This window comes from Callorhinus ursinus, unplaced genomic scaffold (assembly GCF_003265705.2).
Source record: "Callorhinus ursinus isolate GAN/ISIS: 27379988/994484 unplaced genomic scaffold, GSC_fseal_2.0 scaffold34, whole genome shotgun sequence".
Lineage (NCBI taxonomy): Eukaryota > Metazoa > Chordata > Mammalia > Carnivora > Otariidae > Callorhinus > Callorhinus ursinus.
In genome coordinates, this window is record NW_027397096.1 from 6,018,161 (window position 1) to 6,038,591 (window position 20,431).

At 37.3% G+C, this 20,431-nt stretch overlaps 1 protein-coding gene across 3 annotated transcripts in view; it reads left to right on the forward strand.

The window, feature by feature from the left end:
- Positions 1 to 20,431, forward strand: part of ATAD5 (ATPase family AAA domain containing 5) — a 49,487-nt gene that overhangs the window by 25,813 nt on the left and 3,243 nt on the right. Inside the window, exons 11-22 of one of the 3 annotated variants that reach the window (XM_025851040.2) lie at positions 652 to 748; positions 2,047 to 2,126; positions 2,573 to 2,715; positions 2,816 to 2,966; positions 7,845 to 8,018; positions 8,297 to 8,430; positions 9,638 to 9,731; positions 10,847 to 10,911; positions 16,000 to 16,180; positions 18,245 to 18,426; positions 18,911 to 19,770; positions 20,199 to 20,357. In XM_025851040.2, the coding sequence (XP_025706825.1) occupies positions 652 to 748; positions 2,047 to 2,126; positions 2,573 to 2,715; positions 2,816 to 2,966; positions 7,845 to 8,018; positions 8,297 to 8,430; positions 9,638 to 9,731; positions 10,847 to 10,911; positions 16,000 to 16,180; positions 18,245 to 18,426; positions 18,911 to 19,770; positions 20,199 to 20,357 (2,320 nt within the window). The remainder of the gene's footprint in view (positions 1 to 651; positions 749 to 2,046; positions 2,127 to 2,572; positions 2,716 to 2,815; positions 2,967 to 7,844; positions 8,019 to 8,296; positions 8,431 to 9,637; positions 9,732 to 10,846; positions 10,912 to 15,999; positions 16,181 to 18,244; positions 18,427 to 18,910; positions 19,771 to 20,198; positions 20,358 to 20,431) is intronic. The other 2 variants (XM_025851041.2, XM_073879408.1) reach the window with 2 other exon arrangements.

A 20,431-nucleotide genomic window follows, 5' to 3' on the forward strand; every position in this document is an offset into this window, starting at 1 on the left:
GGCAGACGCAGGCTTCCTGCAGAGCAGGGAGCCCGACGTGGGGCCCAATCCCAGGGCCCCGAGATCATGACCCAAGCCGAAGGCAGACGCTTAACGACTGAGCCACCCAGGCACCCCTCCCCCTCTTTTTAAAGTAGGCTCCATGCCCAGCGTGGAGCCCAACAAGGCTTGAACTCAAACCCTGAGATCAACACCTGAACTGAGATCAAGAATTGGACGCTTACCTAAGTCACCCAGGCACTGCAGTGGTGGTTAGCTTTTAAGGGGAAAGGTTTTTGATATGAAAAATATTAAATGTGGGCCACCTGGGTGGCTCAGGCAGTTAAGCGTCTGACTTCAGCTCAGGTCATGATCTCAGTCAGGGTCCTGGGATCAAGTCCAGGGTTGGGCTCCTCAGTCAGCAGGGAGTCTGCTTGTTCCTCTGCCCCTCCCCCGACTCATGCTCTCTCTCCCCCGGCTCCCTCTCTCAATTAAAAATACTAAAAATTAAAAAGAATTTTAAATGTAAAGTTTTGAAATTGACCCTTTGGCATTTTGTAGATATAAATACTTGTATAAATACTCATTGTTTACATGGAACAATACTATAGATGTCTCAGAATATATTCTTATGTCAAGGACAAATGTTTTAATATAAATTTTTTGCTTTAGATTCTGGAACTGAAGACATGCTTTGGACAGAAAAGTATCAACCTCAGAACTCCAGTGAACTCATAGGCAATGAGCTAGCTATAAAAAAGTTACATAGGTTGGTAAAACTTTTAAAAAAAGTTGAGAAATTGTTTATGGATCTAGTTTTACTGCTTTGTTTTATTTATACTAAAAATCTAGAAATTATAAAGTAATACATGGTAAAATCTTAAAAAAAGAAAAATGTGAAAAGTAAATATCCCTCTTTTCTCCCATTTCTACTTTCCAAAGGTAACAACTATTAAAGGTTTCTTGTAAAACCTTACAGAAAAAATTTTAAACATATATTAGCTCCCTTCTGCCTAACAAATAGGATCATATTACTACTAATTCAGGTCCATAATCCCTTGTCTATGATTCTCACATCCAAGAAGTTCTGAAAACCAAAAGTTATTAACTTTATTATATATAACAAATTTATGGGTCCCACTTAGGAGTATATACATTTTTTAAAAATAGAAATATTAAGTGATTGTGGATGTAATGCCACAGACCCCATTAGAGGTGTTGTGTTATATGTGGTATATGTACCAAATTACTTTTCTAATATCTGAAAATTTTTGAATTCTAAACTCATCTGGTCCAAAGGATTTCACAAAGAAATAGGGACCCATGATAATAGTTAACACTTTGAGCCTAGCACTGTTCTAAGTATTTGCATTGTTCTTCGCTCATTTAATCCTCAAAACTATAATATACTCTTGTCCTTATCTTACAGATGAGGAATGGGCCTACAGAGGTTGAATTATTTGTCCAGAGTCACACAGCTCTAAAGCCGGGGAGCTAGAACTCAAGCTTGGGCAGTCTAGCTCCAAACTAGGACTTCATCTTTCTACTTACACTTAGCACTGTGTATTAGACATCTTTCATCATGGGGTCTCCTTGGTTCTTTTTTTTAAGATTTTATTTAATTGACAGAGAGAGAGACACAGCGAGAGAGGGAACACAAGCAGGGGGAGTGGGAGAGGGAGAAGCAGGCTTCCCGCTGAGCAGGGAGCCCGATGCGGGGCTCGATCCCAGGACCCTGGGATCATGACCTGAGCTGAAGGCAGTCGCTTAATGACTGAGCCACGCAGGCGCCCCTCCTCAGTTCTTTGTAGTTGCTCCGTACTGGTTTCTTAGGTCACTGTACTGTGTGTATCTTTTCTCCTACTGAGGTACTTTTAGGTTTTTCCATTTGGAAGCTAATATGAACAGTGTTGAAGTGAATAACGTTGCTCTTGTGTGTTTTGGTAAAAGTTACTTCACTTAAAAATATTCATGCCCATGTAAATATATTTTACTATTTAGTTGATTCAAAGTGATATGTCTCTATTCTGTGAATTATTTTCATTAACATACATTTTCTTATGGCAGTTGGTTGAAAGACTGGAAGAGGAGAGCTGAATTGGAAGAAAGACAAAACTTGAAGGGAAAAAAAGATGAGAAGCAGGAAGGTATTTTGAGTTATTTTCTCCATTTCACTGGACGTTTTGAGTTAGATTAGCTAAATAGTTATATAAAATTTCTTTTTTTTAATTTTAAATACTTTATTTATTTATTTGACAGAGAGAGACACAGTGAGAGAGGGAACACAAGCAGGGGGAGTGGGAGAGGGAGAAGCAGGCTTCCCGCCGAGCAGGGAGCCTGATGCGGGACTCGATCCCAGGACCCTGGAATCATGACCTGAGCCGAAGGCAGACGCTTAACGACTGAGCCACCCAGGCGCCCCTATATAAAATTTCTTAACTGGTATTTTATATTTGATTTTCTAGTTTCTGTAAATTAAATTTCCAGCATTTACTTGCAAGAGGTTTGTAAGGTTTGATCATTGGGTTTCATGAGGTAGAATTGCTGCCTGAGCAATTAGCAAATGGTAATGTGCATTTGAATAATTTTTCAGGTCTGTCGGACAGCATAGATTTTAAAGGCAGTTCAGACGATGAAGAAGAGACTCGCCTTTGCAATACTGTTCTTATAACAGGGCCAACAGGAGTGGGAAAAACGGCGGCAGTGTATGCTTGTGCTCAGGAGCTTGGATTCAAGGTTAGTAAGAGCTACAGTGGGAGAATGTTAATGTAGTAGTTACACTTGAATTAAAGGAAAACCAACTGTTCTGTCTTGCTTTCATATATTCTTCTTTTAGATATTTGAAGTCAATGCGTCTTCTCAGCGCAGTGGTAGACAAATTCTATCTCAACTGAAGGAAGCTACTCAGTCCCATCAAGTGGACAAGCAAGGTGTAAACTCTCAAAAACCTTGTTTTTTTAATAGTTACAACCTAGGCAAGTCACCAAGTAAGTAAATTATTTTCCTTAGGTCATAACATCATTGAAAAAAAATCTACAAAAAGAATTATAATAATCAGCATTTTGCCATTCATTTTTTTATCTTTTCCTATACACACACACGCCTTTTTAATTTTTTCCTGTACAGTTTTAAAACAAATCTCAAGACCATCATATAATTTTACCCATATGTACTTCATAGGTATCTCTAACTGATAAGGACTTTATTTATTTACTTATTCGTGTATTTATTAAGATTTTATTTTTAAGTAATCGCTACACTGAACATGGGGCTCGAGTTCACAACCCCATGATCAGAAGTCACACACTCCTCTGACTGAGCTAGCCGGGCACTCTTGATAAGGACTTTTTTAGTTTTTTTTAAAGATTTTATTTATCGGGCACCTGGGTGGCTCAGTCGTTAAGCGTCTGCCTTCAGCTCAGGTATGATCCCAGGGTCCTGGGATCAAGCCCCGCATCGGGCTCCCTGCTCAGCGGGAAGCCTGCTTCTCCCTCTCCCACTCCCCCTGCTTGTGTTCCCTCTCTCGCTGTGTCTCTCTGTCAAATAAATAAATAAAATCTTAAAAAAAAAAAGAGATTTATTTATTTGAGAGAAAGTGAGTGAGAGAGCACACGAGGAGAGGGAGAGGGAGAAGCAGACTCCCCACTGAGCAGGGACCCCGATGCGGGGCTCGATCCCAGGACCCTGGGATCATGACCTGAGCCAAAGGCAGATGCTTAACCAAGACTGAGCCACCCAGGCGACCCCGGATAATCGGACTTTTTAACAAGCATAACCACAGTATCATAATTATGCCTAATGAAATTAACCTTAATTTCATCTAATACATACTCCTCTTTTGGCTTTCTGTTGTTTCAAATGCTTTGTGCAAATTCGGGTCCAAACAAGGTTTACATCTTACATTTGATTAATGTCTTGAATTTCTTTCAGTCTCCCTAATAATTCCCTCATCCTTTTCATATCATTTATTTGTTGACCCATTTGTTTGGGTCATTTTTCATAAAATTTCTCACATTTTGGATTTGGCTGATTGTATCTTTATGGTATCAGTTAATATATTCCTCTTCCCTATTTACTTGTAAACGGGCAGTTAGATTCAGGTTCTGTTTCGGGGCTGTCATACATGCATAGGCAAGGCTGTGTACTTTGTATGGCGTCAGAGCCGAAGATACGTTTATGATATTAACATGGATTGGTGAGTTCAGTTGTTTCCAGGCTGATCCATCCATTATAAAGTTCCCCCATCACTCTTTGAACTAACAGTATTTTGTAGCCATGAATGATCTTTATCTAGTAGATTGTTTCATTAAGGGTTAAAAAAAATGGGGATTTTGTAATTCACTTAGCCTTTCTGAATTTATTAGTTAAAATTCTCGCAAGCAGTTCTCCTCATCAAGTGTCTGGATACTTTGACATACAGTTTGTACAGGAAAGGCACGAGAAATGCTTCATTCTTTCTATTTATTTTTCAGTTCATAGAGTAATGGTGCCCTAGTAATCTCCGAGGTTGTCCAATGAGTTTTGGGGTAGTTTACTTTTTTTTTAGTATTATGATGAACTCATGGATTTGTGTATATATGTGTTTAGTCCCTTGTGTTCATTATTCTTTGCTGCTTTTAAAATTTTCTCTTTGTCATTAGTTGTGAGCAACTGTGACTTTGATGTGCGTTGGTGTAGTTTTCTTCATGTTTCATGTGGTTGGGTTTGTTGAGCTTCTTGTACAGATGGGTTTATATTTTCATCAAATTTGGAAAATTCCAAGCAGTTTTTTTCTCTCTCTTTTTTTAAGATTTTATTTATTTGACACAGAGAGACAGTGAGAGAGGGAACACAAGCAGGGGGAGCGGGAGAGGGAGAAGCAGGCCTCCCGCTGAGCAGGGAGCCCAATACGGGGCTCAATCCCAGGACCCTGGGATCATGACCTGAGCTGAAGGCAGACGCTTAATGACTAAACCCCCAGGTGCCCCAGTTTTTTTTCCTCTTAACTAAAATATATTTGACCTTAACATTGTATATATTTATAAATGTTAATTTTATAGATTTATGTATTGTAATATGTTTGCAATTGTGTTTATATTAGCACCTCTATCACATTACATAATTATTTATTTTTAGTGGTTGGAATAATTAAGGTATAGTCTCAGGAAGTTTGGTGATTACAAGAGAATATTGTCTGTATTTACTATAGTATGTATTAGGTCTCCAGGATTTATTTCTCATTGCAAGTCTGTACCCTTAAACAACATCTGTCCTACCCCCCGACCCCATCCTCTGGTAACTACCATTCTACTCTCTGTTTTTATGAGTTTGGCTCTTTTAGATTCCACGTATAAGTAAGGTTATACAGTACTTGCTTTTCTCTGACTTACCTCACTTAGTCTAATGCGCTCCGGGTCAATCCTTGCTGTTACAAATGGCAGGATGTCCTTTCTTAGGGCTGAGTAGTATTCCATTGTGTATAGATACCACACCTGGATCCATTCATGAATGGGCACTCAGGTTGTTTCCATACCACATTCTGTTGTGGATAATGCTAAGTTGTCTCAGCTTGATGATTGTTCAGGTTTGCAATCTTCTTGTTCCTCTCTGTGTTTCATCTTGGATAGTTTCTAACTACTCAAATTCACAAATCTTATTTTCTGCAATACGCAGTATGCTGTCTGTGCCATCCATGTATTTTGTATTTCACACATTGTAGTTTTCATTTCTAGAAGCTGGACTTGGGTCCTTTTTATATCTTCTGTGTTACCATGCCCAATTTTTTCTGTAAGTTTGATTGTTTTGGATCTTTTATGCTTGTATTAGGCGAGGCCATAGAAGCGTCTAGTTTAGGACTAATTTTGCCCTGTTACTTAGGCAAAATCCTTCTGAGTACTCTATCCAATGCCCCATGAATTCTGAAGTCTGCGGTTCTGTCTAGTGGAAGAGGAACTATTCCCAGCTCTCTGTGAGCCTCAGGGATTATTTTTCCTAATCTTTTACTGATCACTACTCAGTTGAAGACTTGAGAGGGACCGTCTGTAGATTTCTGGAGCACTCCATGGAGCTCTCTTCTCTTCACTATTCTGCTGCATGAATGCTATCTGCCTTGGCATCTCCAGGCTCCTCTTCAGTCTCCGCAGCTCAGGAAACCTCTGGACTGGCTTCCCCTTCCTCACTGTGGCCTAGACATTCTCTCACAAGGCAGGAAGCTAGGCAATTTCTGGGGTTCACCTTGTTTGTTTCTTGTCTCTCTATCACTCTTCTTTTTTGCATGGTGTCCGAAGTCTTGAAAGCATTGTTTCATCTATTATGTTTAGTTTTTTGGTGTTATTTCAGATATATGGGTAAATCCAATGTATGTCTTGGCCAGAAGCAGAACCCTTTTTTCTTTTTGTGCTCATATCGTCTGCTCTTTGACTAGTGGGAACCCGACTAAAATTGGCTTGTGTCCTTTTGATGTAGCCACAGTGATCTTTGATACTTGTTTTTGCTTTCTGGCTTGTTACGATGTCTCAGACCTAGAAGGTAGCTCTCTCTCCATGGAGCTGATTGCTTTTGTTGAAAATCCTTTAAAAAGAATGTATCAATAAAATTTAGCCAAGTACTTAACTAAGTATCAACAGTAAAAATTGGCACGTATTTTCTAAAACCAGTCTTTGGGCTGATGCCAATCCATGATCAAGCAATCCTTGTACTATGTCAAAATTAGAAAAATAAGGACAAAATGTTGAGTTTTTTATAAATTGAAATCTATTCAATATAAAGAAATATTTTTTAAGATTTTGTGCTTCTTACCTTGTGTTAAAAAGTCCCTATTTTTATGAGATAATAGTCATGTCTAGGATAATTTTTCCAACTCAAAATTTTCTTTTTTTTTTTTAATTTAAATTTTAGGTAGTTAACATAACAGTGCAATATTGGTTTCTGGAGTAGAATTCAGTGATTCATTACTTACATACAACACCCCGTGCTCATCTCAGGTGTCCTCCTTACTCCCCATCACCCATCTAGCCCATTCCCCACCCAGATCCCTCCATCAACCCTCAGTTTGCTATCGTTAAGAGTCTCCTATGGCTTTTTTCCTTCCCCTTTTTATCTTTTCCCCCTTCTCATATAGTTCATCTGTTTTGTTTCTTAAATTCCACGAGTGAGATCATATGGTATCTGTGTTTCTCTAACTTATTTCACTTAGCATAATACACTCTAGCTCTGTCCATGTCGTTGCAAATGGCAAATTGAAAGTTTTCAGTAAGTTTTCAAACACCCATAATATGCAAAGGATATGATAAGATCTGTCAAAACGGGGTATAAAAAAATAATTTAGACATCTGAGGACTGGATCAGAGCACTTACAGGGGAGAAAAGGACATGCTCTGGAATAAATGCTTGGCCCATAGGACTTCTGGAGGGTAGAGATCAACCATTTGTTTTTAAACTTTGTATCTATCCTCCACAGCATCTCTAGAAAAACATATTTTCTGCTTGCAGTTTCCATTTACTACAGGGCTAAACTGAAGTTGGATAACAGTATTCCATAATGTGCTCAGTATGTACCATTATCACTTTTCCTCCAATCTCTTCTGAACTCAAGCAGATGGAGAGAAAGTGAATGGAGGGATTCTGAACATTCTTTGCCTCAAGGATGTATGTTTCATTGGAAAAGAATATCTTTTTCAAATGACTGGTTTTACCTTCTCTGATGATAGAATGAATAACTGTAATAATACAGTACTATTTGTACACAGTATTTGAATGTAAGAATGAAAGAAAATTTCTGTTAGCAATTTTTAACTGGTAAGAGAAATGTAGACTGTGGAGAACTCAATCTTACCATCCATTTAACTTTTAGAATACTTATCGTTAAGTAAATTTGTTTTTGGCAGAAAAATTAAGCTCCCCTAAGAAAGTTGTTACATCACCAAGGAAACTTCCTCCACCGTCACCACAAACTAGCGTACCAAAGCGAACACTTCCACCTAAAACTTTGGCAAATTATTTTAAAGTGTCTTCCAAGCCAAAAAATAATGAAGAAGTAGTACTTCCGGAAAATAATAAAGGTAAGACATTAAACGGACAAAATATATGTGACAGTTTTTAATACTAATGACCCTGATACATAAAAATATCATATTTCCTCAGTTTCTATTGCCCTTTATTAAACCTCAGCTACACTTAAGGTCCTACATAGAGGAGTTTTGATATTTTGTTTCAGTTTTTTCCCCCACCTCTTGTTTAGTTTTGATAGAGGGTTTCCATTTGAGTTTATCCTGCAGAAACATCCAGTGTTCTATTAAAAGTTGATTTTATCTAAAATACTAATATTTTATTTATGCAGGAATAAAAAACTCTTGTGAACAAAAACCAATTATTCAGACTAAATCTACAAACACAACTAAGTCAAATGTCAAAGAATTTGGAGCTGAGGAACCCAACAGGAAAAATGCAACATCTCTCATTCTTTTTGAGGAGGTAGGCTTATGGGCATATGTTCATGTTATCTCATAATAAGAACTTATTCAAAAGGTTTCTGTATGTGTTACTATGAAGTATTCTAAAATAGCCAAGAGGGCGCCTGGGTGGCTCAGTAGGTTAAGCGACTGTCTTCAGCTCAGGTCATGATCCTGGAGTCCCGGGATCGAAGTCCCGCCTCAGGCTCTCTGCTCAGCAGGGAGTCTCTTTCTCCCTCTGACCCTCCCCCCTCTCATGTGCTCTCTCTCTCTCATTCTCTCAAGTAAATAAATAAAATCTTTAAAAAAATAAAATAAAATAGCCAAGAAAGTCAGGAATACTTGTATCTGGGGCGCCTGGGTGGCTCAGATGGTTAAGCGTCTGCCTTCGGCTCAGGTCATGATCCCAGGGTCCTGGGATTGAGTCCCGCATCAGGCTTCCTGCTCCTTGGGAGCCTGCTTCTTCCTCTGCTTCTCTCTCTCTCTCTCTCTCCCTCTGTCTCTCATGAATGAATAAATAAAATCTTGAAAAAAAAAAAAAGAATCCTTGTATCTGAGTTTTTTAAAAATTTTTAAAAGATTTTATTTAGAGAAAGAGCATGTGTGTATGTATATGCATGAGTGGGGGGAGGGGCAGAGGGAGAGAGAGAATCTCAAATGGACTTTTTGGGAGAGAGTGAGGGAGCATGAGCTAGGGGAAAGGCAGATGGAGAGGGAGAGGCAAGCTCCCCACTGAGCAGGGAGCCTGATGCGGGGCTTGATCCCAGGACCTTTGGATCATGACCTGAGCTGAAGGCAGACGCTTAACAACTGAGCCACCCAAGTACCCCGGAATTTATGAAATTTATGAAAAGTATGAATTCAGCCCACACTGAAAGCCTAAAATGTTTCACACTATTAAAAGTAAAAAGATTGGGGCGCCTGGGTGGCTGAGTCGTTTAAGCGTCTGCCTTCAGCTCAGGTCATGATCCCAGGGTCCTGGGATCGAGCCCCGCATCAGGCTCCCTGCTCAGCGGGAAGCCTGCTTCTCCCTTTCCCACTCTCCCTGCTTGTGTTCCCTCTCTCGGTGTCTCGCTCTGTCAAATAAATAAAATCTTTAAAAAATTTTTTTTCATAAATTCATAAATTTTGTCTCTAACAGACATATAGTGTATCTAGTATATATACAGAACCTATCCAGTAAATGTTTTGTTACTCAATACAGTATTATTCTCATAAATGGCTCTTAGGTTGATGTTATTTTTGAAGAAGATGCTGGGTTTTTGAATGCAATCAAAACATTCATGGCAACCACTAAAAGACCTGTGATTCTTACTACTAGTGGTAAGTAACAGTGATATTACAAGTAATTACTTTTGGTTAAAATATTTTGAGAAAGCTTGTCATTTTAGTTAGAAACATTCCTTTAAAAGTCTGCTAGTAAATTAAGTCTTCTTTTCTAAAATTTGGAGGCTCCTAGATCATTTTTAAATGAAGAATTATTTAAATTTGCTATCGATTCACAACCTTGAGTAATTATAAAATTACTATATTACCCTGCGAATAGCTGTGGTGTGGATATTGGATACTACTTTGAATCATTGTGTTGAGTATTAGATACTTAGGATGCTTACAACAGCCTAGAATGCAGGGAAAGAGATTTATGAACTATCCAGGAAAGGGGTTTTGGTAGGGGTGGTAACAGAGCCTTCTCTTTGCCTCTTCCTCATACTTATAATTAGATCACCAAATATTACTTGTCAGAATTTTTTATGGAGCTCAACCTTTCTGGAGGGCCTTAATATTGAACTTAGCCATTCCTTATCGCCTGAGAACACTTCCATGTGGATTATTGCATATTTTAGTTAAAGTAAGCCATAGCCAGCCTAATGGAATTCGTCCACCTTCCTTTTTTTTTCCTTAAGATTTTATTTTTAAGTAATCTGTACACCCAATGTGGGCTTGAACCCACAACCCTGAGATCAAGAGTCACACACTCCACCGATGGACCTTGGAATTGGTCCACCTTCCTAATAATTTGCATTCGGTGTTCAATTTTAAGAGTCACGTAGTTTTGTTTTGTTTTTTTTATTATAAACACTGAATTATAACATTGTTTTCTAATATTTTTCATTGCACATATTCAGTAGCATATCTCTGCTATGGATTTCTATAGGAAAAAGTATTTATACTAGACTCACAATTAACAGCTCATTTGACTATTAATGATTATACTCTAAAAATATTGAAATAAATCATATTAGTCAAGGTTACATGATAGTTTAATTAAAAGATCAAAAGTTACTTTAGGTCAAGACAGAAATTCAGTTCCTTAGTGATTTATAATTTAAATGATATTTTCATTACCAATGAAATATAGAATATTTTCATAGAAAAAGTAACTGGAAAAATTAATTTAGTGGTCTTAATGGTTTTTTAAAATGCTTTTTTTCCTATAGATCCAACATTTAGTTTAATGTTTGATGGCTGCTTTGAAGAAATTAATTTCAGTACTCCTTCGCTTGTAAGTTTTCATTTTGTTTATAAATCATGTCACAGTTCTATAAAAGGTGGTATCTTGTGATAGTGCCAGTGTATCTTCCGTACACTGTTGAATGGGAGTTGAGTGAATATCTCTGCCTTGTTTCTGAATTTGGGGCTAAAGTAGGCATTCTTTTACCATTAAGTGTGATATTAGCCATATATTTTCACAGATGCTCTTCATCAGCTGTGTTTTTATTGTGAATAGTGTTAAGTTTTGTCAGATACTTTCAATCTTTTGAGGCAATCATATGGTTTATCCTTTTAATTCTATTAATATGGCGAATGATGTTAGTTGTTTTTTTAATATCAGATCAGTCTTGCATTCTTTTTTTTTTTTAAGATTTTATTTATTTATTTAACAGATAGAAACACAGCGAGAGAGGGAACACAAGCAGGGGGAGTGGGAGAGGGAGAAGCAGGCTTCCTGCCGAGCAGGGAGCCCGATGCGGGGCTCGATCCCAGGACCCTGGGATCATGGCCTGAGCCAAAGGCAGCATTTAACGACTGAGCCACCCAGGCGCCCCTCAGTCTTGCATTCTTAAGATAATATGGTCATGATGTGTTATGTCTTTTTGTAGTTCTGGATTTGATTTGCTCATATACTGTTAGGGACTTTCGTGTCTGCGTTTATGAAGGATGTTAGTGGGTGGTTTCCAGGCCATTTGAAATGGATTGGGACATAGATTTTAGTAGTTTCTTTAGAAATAATACGCATTCTTAGTTTTTCATAGTGTATATTTTTTTAAGATTTTCTTTATTTGAGAGAGAGAGAGAGAGAGAGAGCACAAGTGGGGGGGTGGGAGGCAGAGGTAGAAGCAGACTCCCTGCTGAGCAGGGAGCCCTCGATCCCAAGCCCCCAAAATCATGACCCAAGCCAAAGGTAGAAGCCCAACCAACTGAGCCATCCAGGTGCCCCAGTTTTTCATAGTGTATTTAGTGTTGGTATTATACTAATTTATAGAGAATCTAAGAACCTTGCAAAGATATCAGTCCATTTACCATCCCTCTCTCTTGTATGCTTTAGTTTTCAAATGTTTTACATTTACACATTATAAACTCCCCAATATAATGCTCTGCTTTTTTGCTTTAGCCAGCCATGTATGTTTGAAAGAAATTAGGAAAATAAAAAGTTGACTTTTATGTTTACCTATATACTTATAATTTCTAATATACTTCATTCCTTCCTGAAGATGTGACTTTTTCTTTGATTTTGTTTCTCTTCAGCCTGAAGAATTTCATTAACAATTTTTATAGAGCTAGTCTGCTGGCAGTGGATTATATTAGGTTTCGTTTACTTGAAAATGTCTTTATTTTGGGGCGCCTGGGTGGCTCAGTTGGTTAAGCGACTGCCTTCGCCTCAGGTCATGATCCTGGAGTCCCGGGATCGAGTCCCACATCGGGCTCCCTGCTCAGCAGGGAGTCTGCTTCTCCCTCTGACCCTCTTCCCTCTTGTGCTTTCTATCTCTCATTCTCTCTCTCTCAAATAAATAAATAAAATCTTTAAAAAAAAAAAAAGAAAGTGTCTTTATTTTTACTTCATTCTCAAAGAGTCTTTTCCCTTAGCATAGAAATCTGGGTTCTCAGTTTTTCCATCAGTACTTCTTTTTGTAAGTAGGCTCCACACCCAGCATGGGGTTTGAACTCACCACCCAGAGATCAAAAGTCGCATGCTCTACCAACTGAACCAGCCAGGTGCCCCTGTATCAGTACTTTAAAGATGTCATTCCATTTTCTTTTGGACCCTGGTATTTCTGATCATAAGTCACCTTTTTTTTTTTTTGCCTTCTGTGTAGTATGTCATTATTTTCCCGATACCTTCAAGATATTCTCTTTAACTTTAGTTTTCTTTTCTTTCATTTTTTTAAAAGATTTTATTTATTTGAGACAGCATGAGAGACAGAGCACAAGTGGGGGGGAGGGGTAGAGGAAGAAGTGGTCATCCCACTGAGCAGGGAGCCCGATGCGGGGCTCAATCCCAGGACCCTGGGATCATGACGTGAGCCGAAGGCAGGCGCTAACCAGCTGAGCCACCAAGGCGTCCCTAACTTTAGTTTTCAGTAATTGCCTGTGGTATGCCTAGGTGTTATTTTTCTTCACATCTGTCCTGCTTCTGGTTGTTGGATATCTACATAAATATATGTCATTCCTCCAATGAGGGACACTTTTAAACTTATTTTTTCAAATTTATTTTATGCCCATTTTCTCTTTCCCTCTTGGGAATTTAATTATAAGTATGTTAGACATTTTACATTGTTTCCCATGTCGCTGAGGCATGCTGTTCTCCTCCCCCCTAACTTTTCTGTTTATACTTTTGATTTGATCATTTGTATTGATTAATTATCAAATTTACTGCCACTTTTTTTCTGCCACCTCCATTCTTCTATGAGGCCCATCTAGTAAAATTTTTATTCTGATATTATGGTTTTTAGTTTTATAATTTCTGTTTGCTTCTTTTTATGGCTTCTGTTTTTCTGCTGGGCTTTCTTATTTGTTCATTATGAGCATGTGTTCTTCAAGCATAGTTTTACTAGCTGTTTTAAAATTCTAATTCTGGGTCACCTGCGTGACTCAGTTGTTAAGCGTCTGCCTTCGGCTCAGGCCATGATCTCAGGGTCCTGGGATTGAGCCCTGCATCGGGCTCCCTGCTCCGCGGGAGGCCTGCTTCTCCCTCTCCCACTCCCCCTGCTTATATTCCCTCTCTCGCTGTCTCTGTCTCTCTGTCAAATAAATAAATAAAATCTTAAAAAAAAAATTCTGCTAATTCGAATATCTTCGTCACTTTTTTTAATTAACATATAACGTATTATTTTTCAGGGGTACAAGTCTGTGATATATCAGTCTTACACAATACACAGCGCTCACCATAGCACACACCCTCCCCAGTGTCTATCACCCAGCCACCACATCCCTCCCACCCCCACCACTCCAGCAACCCTCAGTTTGTTTCCTGAGATTAAGAGTCTCTTATGGTTAAAAAAAAAAAAAAAAAAGTGTCTTATGATTTGTCTCCCATTTTCATCGTCTTGTGATTTTTTTCTGTTTCTTTGTGTGTGTAGTAGTTTTAGAGTTTTATCCTGTACTTTGCTATTATGTTGTAGATACTCTGGATTTGGTTCTGTTCCTCTGAATAAATATCCTCCTGTAGTATGTAGCAGCTAAAGTTTCTGTTCAGTTCTTTTAGTTTTAGCTGGGCAGCTTTGAGACAGACCCACACATGTGAAGTTCAGGCATCAACCAGGGGTTTGCATTCTTCTATAGCTAGGATTTGTTTCCTGGACGCCTGGGTGGCTCTGTCGGTTGGGGAGCTAGATGCCTTCAGCTCGGGTCATGATCTCAGGGTCCTGGGATCGAGTCCCATGTCGGGCTCTCTGCTCAACAAGGAGCCTGCTTCTCCCCTGCCTGCCATTCCCCCTGCTTCTGCTTGCTCTCTGTCTCCTCACTCTCTCTTTCAAATGAATAAATAAAATCCTAAAAAAAAAAAGAATTTGTTTCCCTACTTTCATAGACTTCCCCTCTCACTTTCCAGCTATTGCCAGCATCCCAAACTCTGTCCTCTGGTTCAAGCCAGTAACACTTTGAGTTTCTGTCTGAGTTTAGCCACCACTGCGGCATCCTGTCTTAAGTCAGAAATCAATTTAGAGGTGGGGGGCAGGTGGGAATTCACCCAGGGCCATTTTCTTCTAAGTGTTGATTTTCCCTTCAGTTATCTTCTGCTTTTGGTTACTCTCTTATGCCTTCAAATAGTGTTTTTTTTTATAGTTTATTCTTATCAAATAGTTTGTTTTTTATATTTATTTGTAGCTGATTTATTTTTATCGTTATTACTGATGGCAAGATTTGTCTGATAGTAGGTACTTCATTATTGAAAGCAGAATTCTTAGTTCATGGGAAGCAGAAGTCCCAGAAGTATGCAGGAGTAATGTATGTGCATAGAATGAGGTCAAAGATTTATTTTTTATTTTTTTAAAGATTTTTTTTTTTTATTTGACAGAGAGATCAAGAGAGCACAAGCAGGGGGAACAGTAGAGGGAGAGGGAGGAGCAGGCTTCCTGCCAAGCAGGTAGCCTGATGCGGGGCTCGAACCCAGGACCCTGAGATCATGACTGGGCCGAAGGCAGACGCTCAACCATCTTAGCCACCCAGGCACCCCAGAGGTCAAAGATTTAATAGGAGAAATCTTTTTTTTAATTGTCTTGTTTAAGGTAAAAATGCTAGTGGTCTTGTAAAATCTGCAAAATGCACATACAATTTTATTTGTTTTAGCTTTTCAAGGTAAAAAGCTTTCCATAAACAGTGGGAAGAGAATAATATATGTTTTGTTGTTTTACAAAAAAATATTATAGCAATATTGATGGAACACTAAATAAAATGAAAAATCTGGGATCGCCTGGGTGGCTCAGTTGGTTAAGTGTCTGCCTTTGGCTCAGGTCATGATCCCACGACCCTAGGATCAAGTCCCTCAATGCGCTCCCTGCTCAGCGGAGAGTCTGCTTCTCCCTCTCTCTCCCTACCCCTCCCCCCTGCTCGTGTGTGCTCTACTCTCTTTCTCTCAAATAAATAGTCTTTAAAAAAAAATCACATGGGTTTTTTTTGTTTTTCATTTTTTTCCCTAATGTTTCTTGTTTGTTTACATTTATGCATTTGTGCATGCATTGATACAATTTTCTAGCTCTTGATATTTAAAAACTATCAGTATTATTATAGTATTCATATTTATAGTTTTAATGGCTGTAAAGTATCCCATCAAGTTATACCATTATTTAATCTTAAGGGAATGTCTCAAGGTTTAATAAAATTGCCTTCAGGGTTCATGGAAAATCTCCCATAAAAGTTTCATTGCTGTTTTAGATTGTATACAGTTACTAAAATAAATATATGTAAAATATTTTTAATTTGGAAGTATATTCCTTTATTATATTTTTCTAGATCAGTTTCATTCTCAAGAGCTAAGATAGTGTGAATTTTAGTGAAATTTGTCCTACTTTTAGATGTGTACTACTGATGTATTTCTGTTAACTCTGCAATTCACCATGTTTCTTTTTTCTTTCTCTCTTTCTCTTTTTCTCAGCTAAATGTTGCCAGCTACCTACAGATGATCTGCTTGGCTGAGAACTTTAGAACTGATGTGAAAGACTTTGTAACATTGTTAACTGCAAATACTTGTGATATCAGAAAAAGTATCCTTTACTTACAATTCTGGATTAGAAGTGGAGGTGGATTTTTAGAAGAAAGGCCATTATCCCTTTGTCGTAAGTTGATCTGTTATAAAAGAAATTTCTACAGTGGGACCCTATGTTAAAGTACATGCTATACCAAAATGTCTGAAAGATTTTAAAAATTTTGAGCATAAACATATGTATAAACATACATATGTCAACTGTGTTGGTGAAAATTTTATAAATATTAAATGTGGGTAAATAGAGTTAAACTGCACACGGAACAAATTGTTACTTATAAATTTATTAGCATAGTTTCTTTTTTTATTTTTTAAGATTTTATTTATTTTAGACAGAGAATGAGCATGTGTACAAGCGGGAGGGGCTGAGGGAGAGGGAGAGAGAATCTCAAGCAGACTCTGTGCTGAGCCTGGAGCCCGACACGGGGCTCGACTCTAACCATCAAGAGTCGGATGCTTAACTGACTGAGCCACACAGTTGCCCTGTAATCATAGTTTCTTATAAACAAATAGGATGATATTGTTTAGCAACTAGCTTCCTTTTTTTACCTATTAAAAAACACTGGTGATTTTTCCATATATATATAAATTATTTTTATATGACTGTAAGTTCTCTTTTAGCTTCTTCAGTAGTCTGTAATTCTATTTTTCATAAGAGCTTTATCATTTCAGAAATGTTTTATTTCTTATTGATCTTCAGTCATTGTTACCTAATTGAAGTCACAGACATTTATTGAGGACTTTCTCCATGCCAGGTCCTGTGTTTACATGAATAAGACATGGTTCCTTCCCTGAAGAAGTTCATAGTTTGTGGTTTTCATGCTCCATAGTCACAGTTCTGTAGTTACAGATCCTGCTCTGGGAAATACACAAATATTTAAATAAAACCAAGGTGAAGTTCTGTAATATTAATCCCCTGTCAAGTTTTTTTTTCTTTGATCATTCAAAATTTTAATATATTTTTCTTTTTCAAAGTAGCAAACATATATATTTAATTCATTGTGAGCTTATATCTTTAACTGTTTCTTAGAAGTAAATATGATAAATATGACATGGAAAATAGCCTTTTATAAAAAACAAATTAGTAACTATTGCCATACTATTGGATATAAAATGCTACACCAGAAACTTTAAAAGATAATAAGTATAGCATTATTTCTTTTCTTGAAGATTTTATATGCATTTTCTTTCTTAAAAAACACAGATACGTATTCATTGGAAATTCAAACACTGCAGAAGTATATAAAATAAAAAGTAAAAGATTTTCACCACTTCTTAAAGTTAGCCACTGTGAGAGCTTTATCTATGCATATACAAATATTGCTACCTACTTATTTAGCAAAATTAACCAATACTATATATATTGTTAATCAATTTGCTCTTTTTTACTTGAGAATGTATTGTTAGTACGTGCAGTTCTAGCCCTCTGTTTTTCACAGCTGCATGCTATTCCATAATAGGGAATGAATGTAACATAATTAACCATTACTTATTAGAGGAAATTGAGGTTTTCTTCATTTTGTCATTAAACTATGCATTGAATATCAATACACATATCATTGAGCATATCTGTGAGTACTGCTGCTGGAAAGAATTCTAGAAGTATTGTTGCTGGCCAAAGGCTAGAGAATACATTTTACATTCCGATAGGTATTGTCAGGTTGCTTTCCCAAAGATGATTGTTCTGATTTATGTTCCCATGAATAGTGTATGATGGCTTTTTAAATGTATGCCTCTGAGAAAACTAGGTTACCAGTTGTTATACTTTTGCCAATTTAAAAGGTGAAAAGCGAATGGTATCTTCTTTTAATTTTCATTTCCATGATCACTAGTGAAATCGCACATCTTTTTATGAGTTTATTAGATATTTGCTTTTCTTCTGTGACTTGTCTGTTCATAGTCCTTTGCACTTTTTTCTTTTGGATTGTTTTATAAGCCCTTTTATAACCCTCTTACCCCCCGTATGCTAAAAATAATGTTTGTATTGTAATTTTTATGAGTTAAATACATATGTGGAGAAGAACAAAATGGGAGTATAGGTGCAAAAGATGCCAAAGGATCTTAGATTTTAAATAATTGTTTGCTACAGTTTATTAAAAATATAGATGGCTAAGGTTTTCTTTTATTAATTTTGTAGGAGGAAATAGCAGAAACATTCAACTTGTTTGCTCTGAAGATGGCCCTGATTCCAAAAATAAACCTAAAAATACTAAAAGGAGTCCTATAGACCTTCCCAAATGTGACACTGGCTGTGTTGAGACCTTGTTTGGCCTTAAGAACATTTTTTCCCCATCTGAAGATTTATTTTCATTTCTAAAGGTATTTTCAGTATCTAGTGTGGGATATCAAATACATATTCCTTTTCAATTCCTAACACTCCCATCTTTTGAATCTTAAGGTTAACTTTAATTTTTATAGGCTTTAGATTTCTGATTTTAGCATACTGTACTACTTTGACAAATGGTGCAGACAAATAAACATATATTATAGGATTTAGACTAGAATTTAGAAAGATTTCAGATCAAAAAGACAATTTCAGAAAAGTAGTTTTTAAACAAATGAGCTTCTCACTATTGAATTGGGGTATAAACTATTAGAAAATTTAATTCTTCAAATATTAATAGTCTAAGTTTATTTTTCAGACTCAGAACCATTTTGATGAATTTAGGGAGTACAGATTAATAAAATTAGGAGAGGGTAGTGACTCATTACTTTTCAGATAGACTAAGGATGCCACTGTATTCATATAGGTAGAAAAGTGTTCAGACTGTGTTCTAACACTTCACTCAAAATTGTTTTTCAGCACAAAGTCAGAACAAAGGAAGAATGGCATCAGTTCATCCAGCTTCTTACAGAATTCCGAATGCAGAATGTAGATTTCTTATATAGTAATCTTGAGTTCATTCTACCACTACCTGTTAGAATCATTCCAGAAACAGAAAACTTTTGTGGTGCATCAGTAAGTGTGGACACCGGTGCAGCAACAAAAAATATGAAATGTCTTGCTAGGAAACATTCTGAAGGAGAGAAGCCATTGAAAAAGCCACAAAAAAAGAAACAAAAGAAAAAGATGGTAACTCTAGATGATAGTGACTTATTTGACACTGAATTGGACTTCTCTAATGAATTTCTTAGCCTTTCCCCTGCATCTTCCTCCTCAAATTCAGAAGAAAGCAAAGCCAGAGACAAAGAAAGGAATCCAGAGACAAAGAAACTGAACAAATGTTTAGAGTCTAACATGGAATCTACTCCTTGTCCTCCTAAAACACCAGCAGAAAAGAAATGTTCTGCCCTTGTTTCTCACTGTTTAAATTCTCTCACTGAGTTCATGGATAACATGTCCTTCTTAGATGCACTTTTAACTGACGTAGGAGAACAAAAGGAATTTGGTCAAAATGACTTCAGTTGGACAAATGTGAAAAGCGGACTTTGTGATGAGTTTAGTCTGGAGGCCAGTGATGGATGGACTTCTCAGAGCTCTGGAGAATTAAAGGCAGCTGTAGAAGCTCTCAGCTTTACTAAATGTTCGTCTATTATTTCAAAGGCACTGGAAACCTTGAATTCTTGCAAGAAATTGGGAAGAGATCCAACGAAAGAGCTTACTCTTTATGTTTCACAGAAGCGCAGCAATATATACTTTAGTCAGTCAGCAACTAATTTAGAGTAAGTCTTCCTTTTACTTTTGATTTTTCAGTAATAAATGATAAAAGAAATGATTAGTTTCTTTTTACTAAATTTGAAATGCTGGGCTTTATTGATCATGGTAAACCCTCAATATTAATAATGTAGCTTCTAATAAGACAGGGAGACCAGCCTGATTGCTGGGAAGAAAAATGAGAGAGATTAGGAGACTTGAATGACAGGGAATGGGGTTTGGGTTTGCTGGGGCAGATAGCGGGTAGCCATTAAAGATTTTTTCTAGATGGGAGTGATGTGTTGAAAGTAATACAGGAAGTCAACCTGGAATCCAGTTAATCTAGTCTAGACCAGAAGCAAGGAGAAGCAGAAACCAGAAGCTGGTTGTGTTGGGGATTGTTGCATTTTTCTTGGGCAGTAAAAATCAAAAGTAATGCATTACTTTTCATTTACAGCAGTGCCTGGAAGAGGATAGCAGTCATTAAAAGTGTATTTTCTAGCCGAGCCCTTCTGAACCTGGGGAACAAACAAGCTAGTATAATTGAGTACTTGCCAACTCTTCGGAACATTTGTAGGACTGAGAAGCTAAAAGAACAAGGAAAAAGTAAAAGAAGGTAAAGGCTCTATAACATTGTAAATAGCTATTTCAAGATTAATAAATATCCTCATCTGATGGTTAAACTGAATT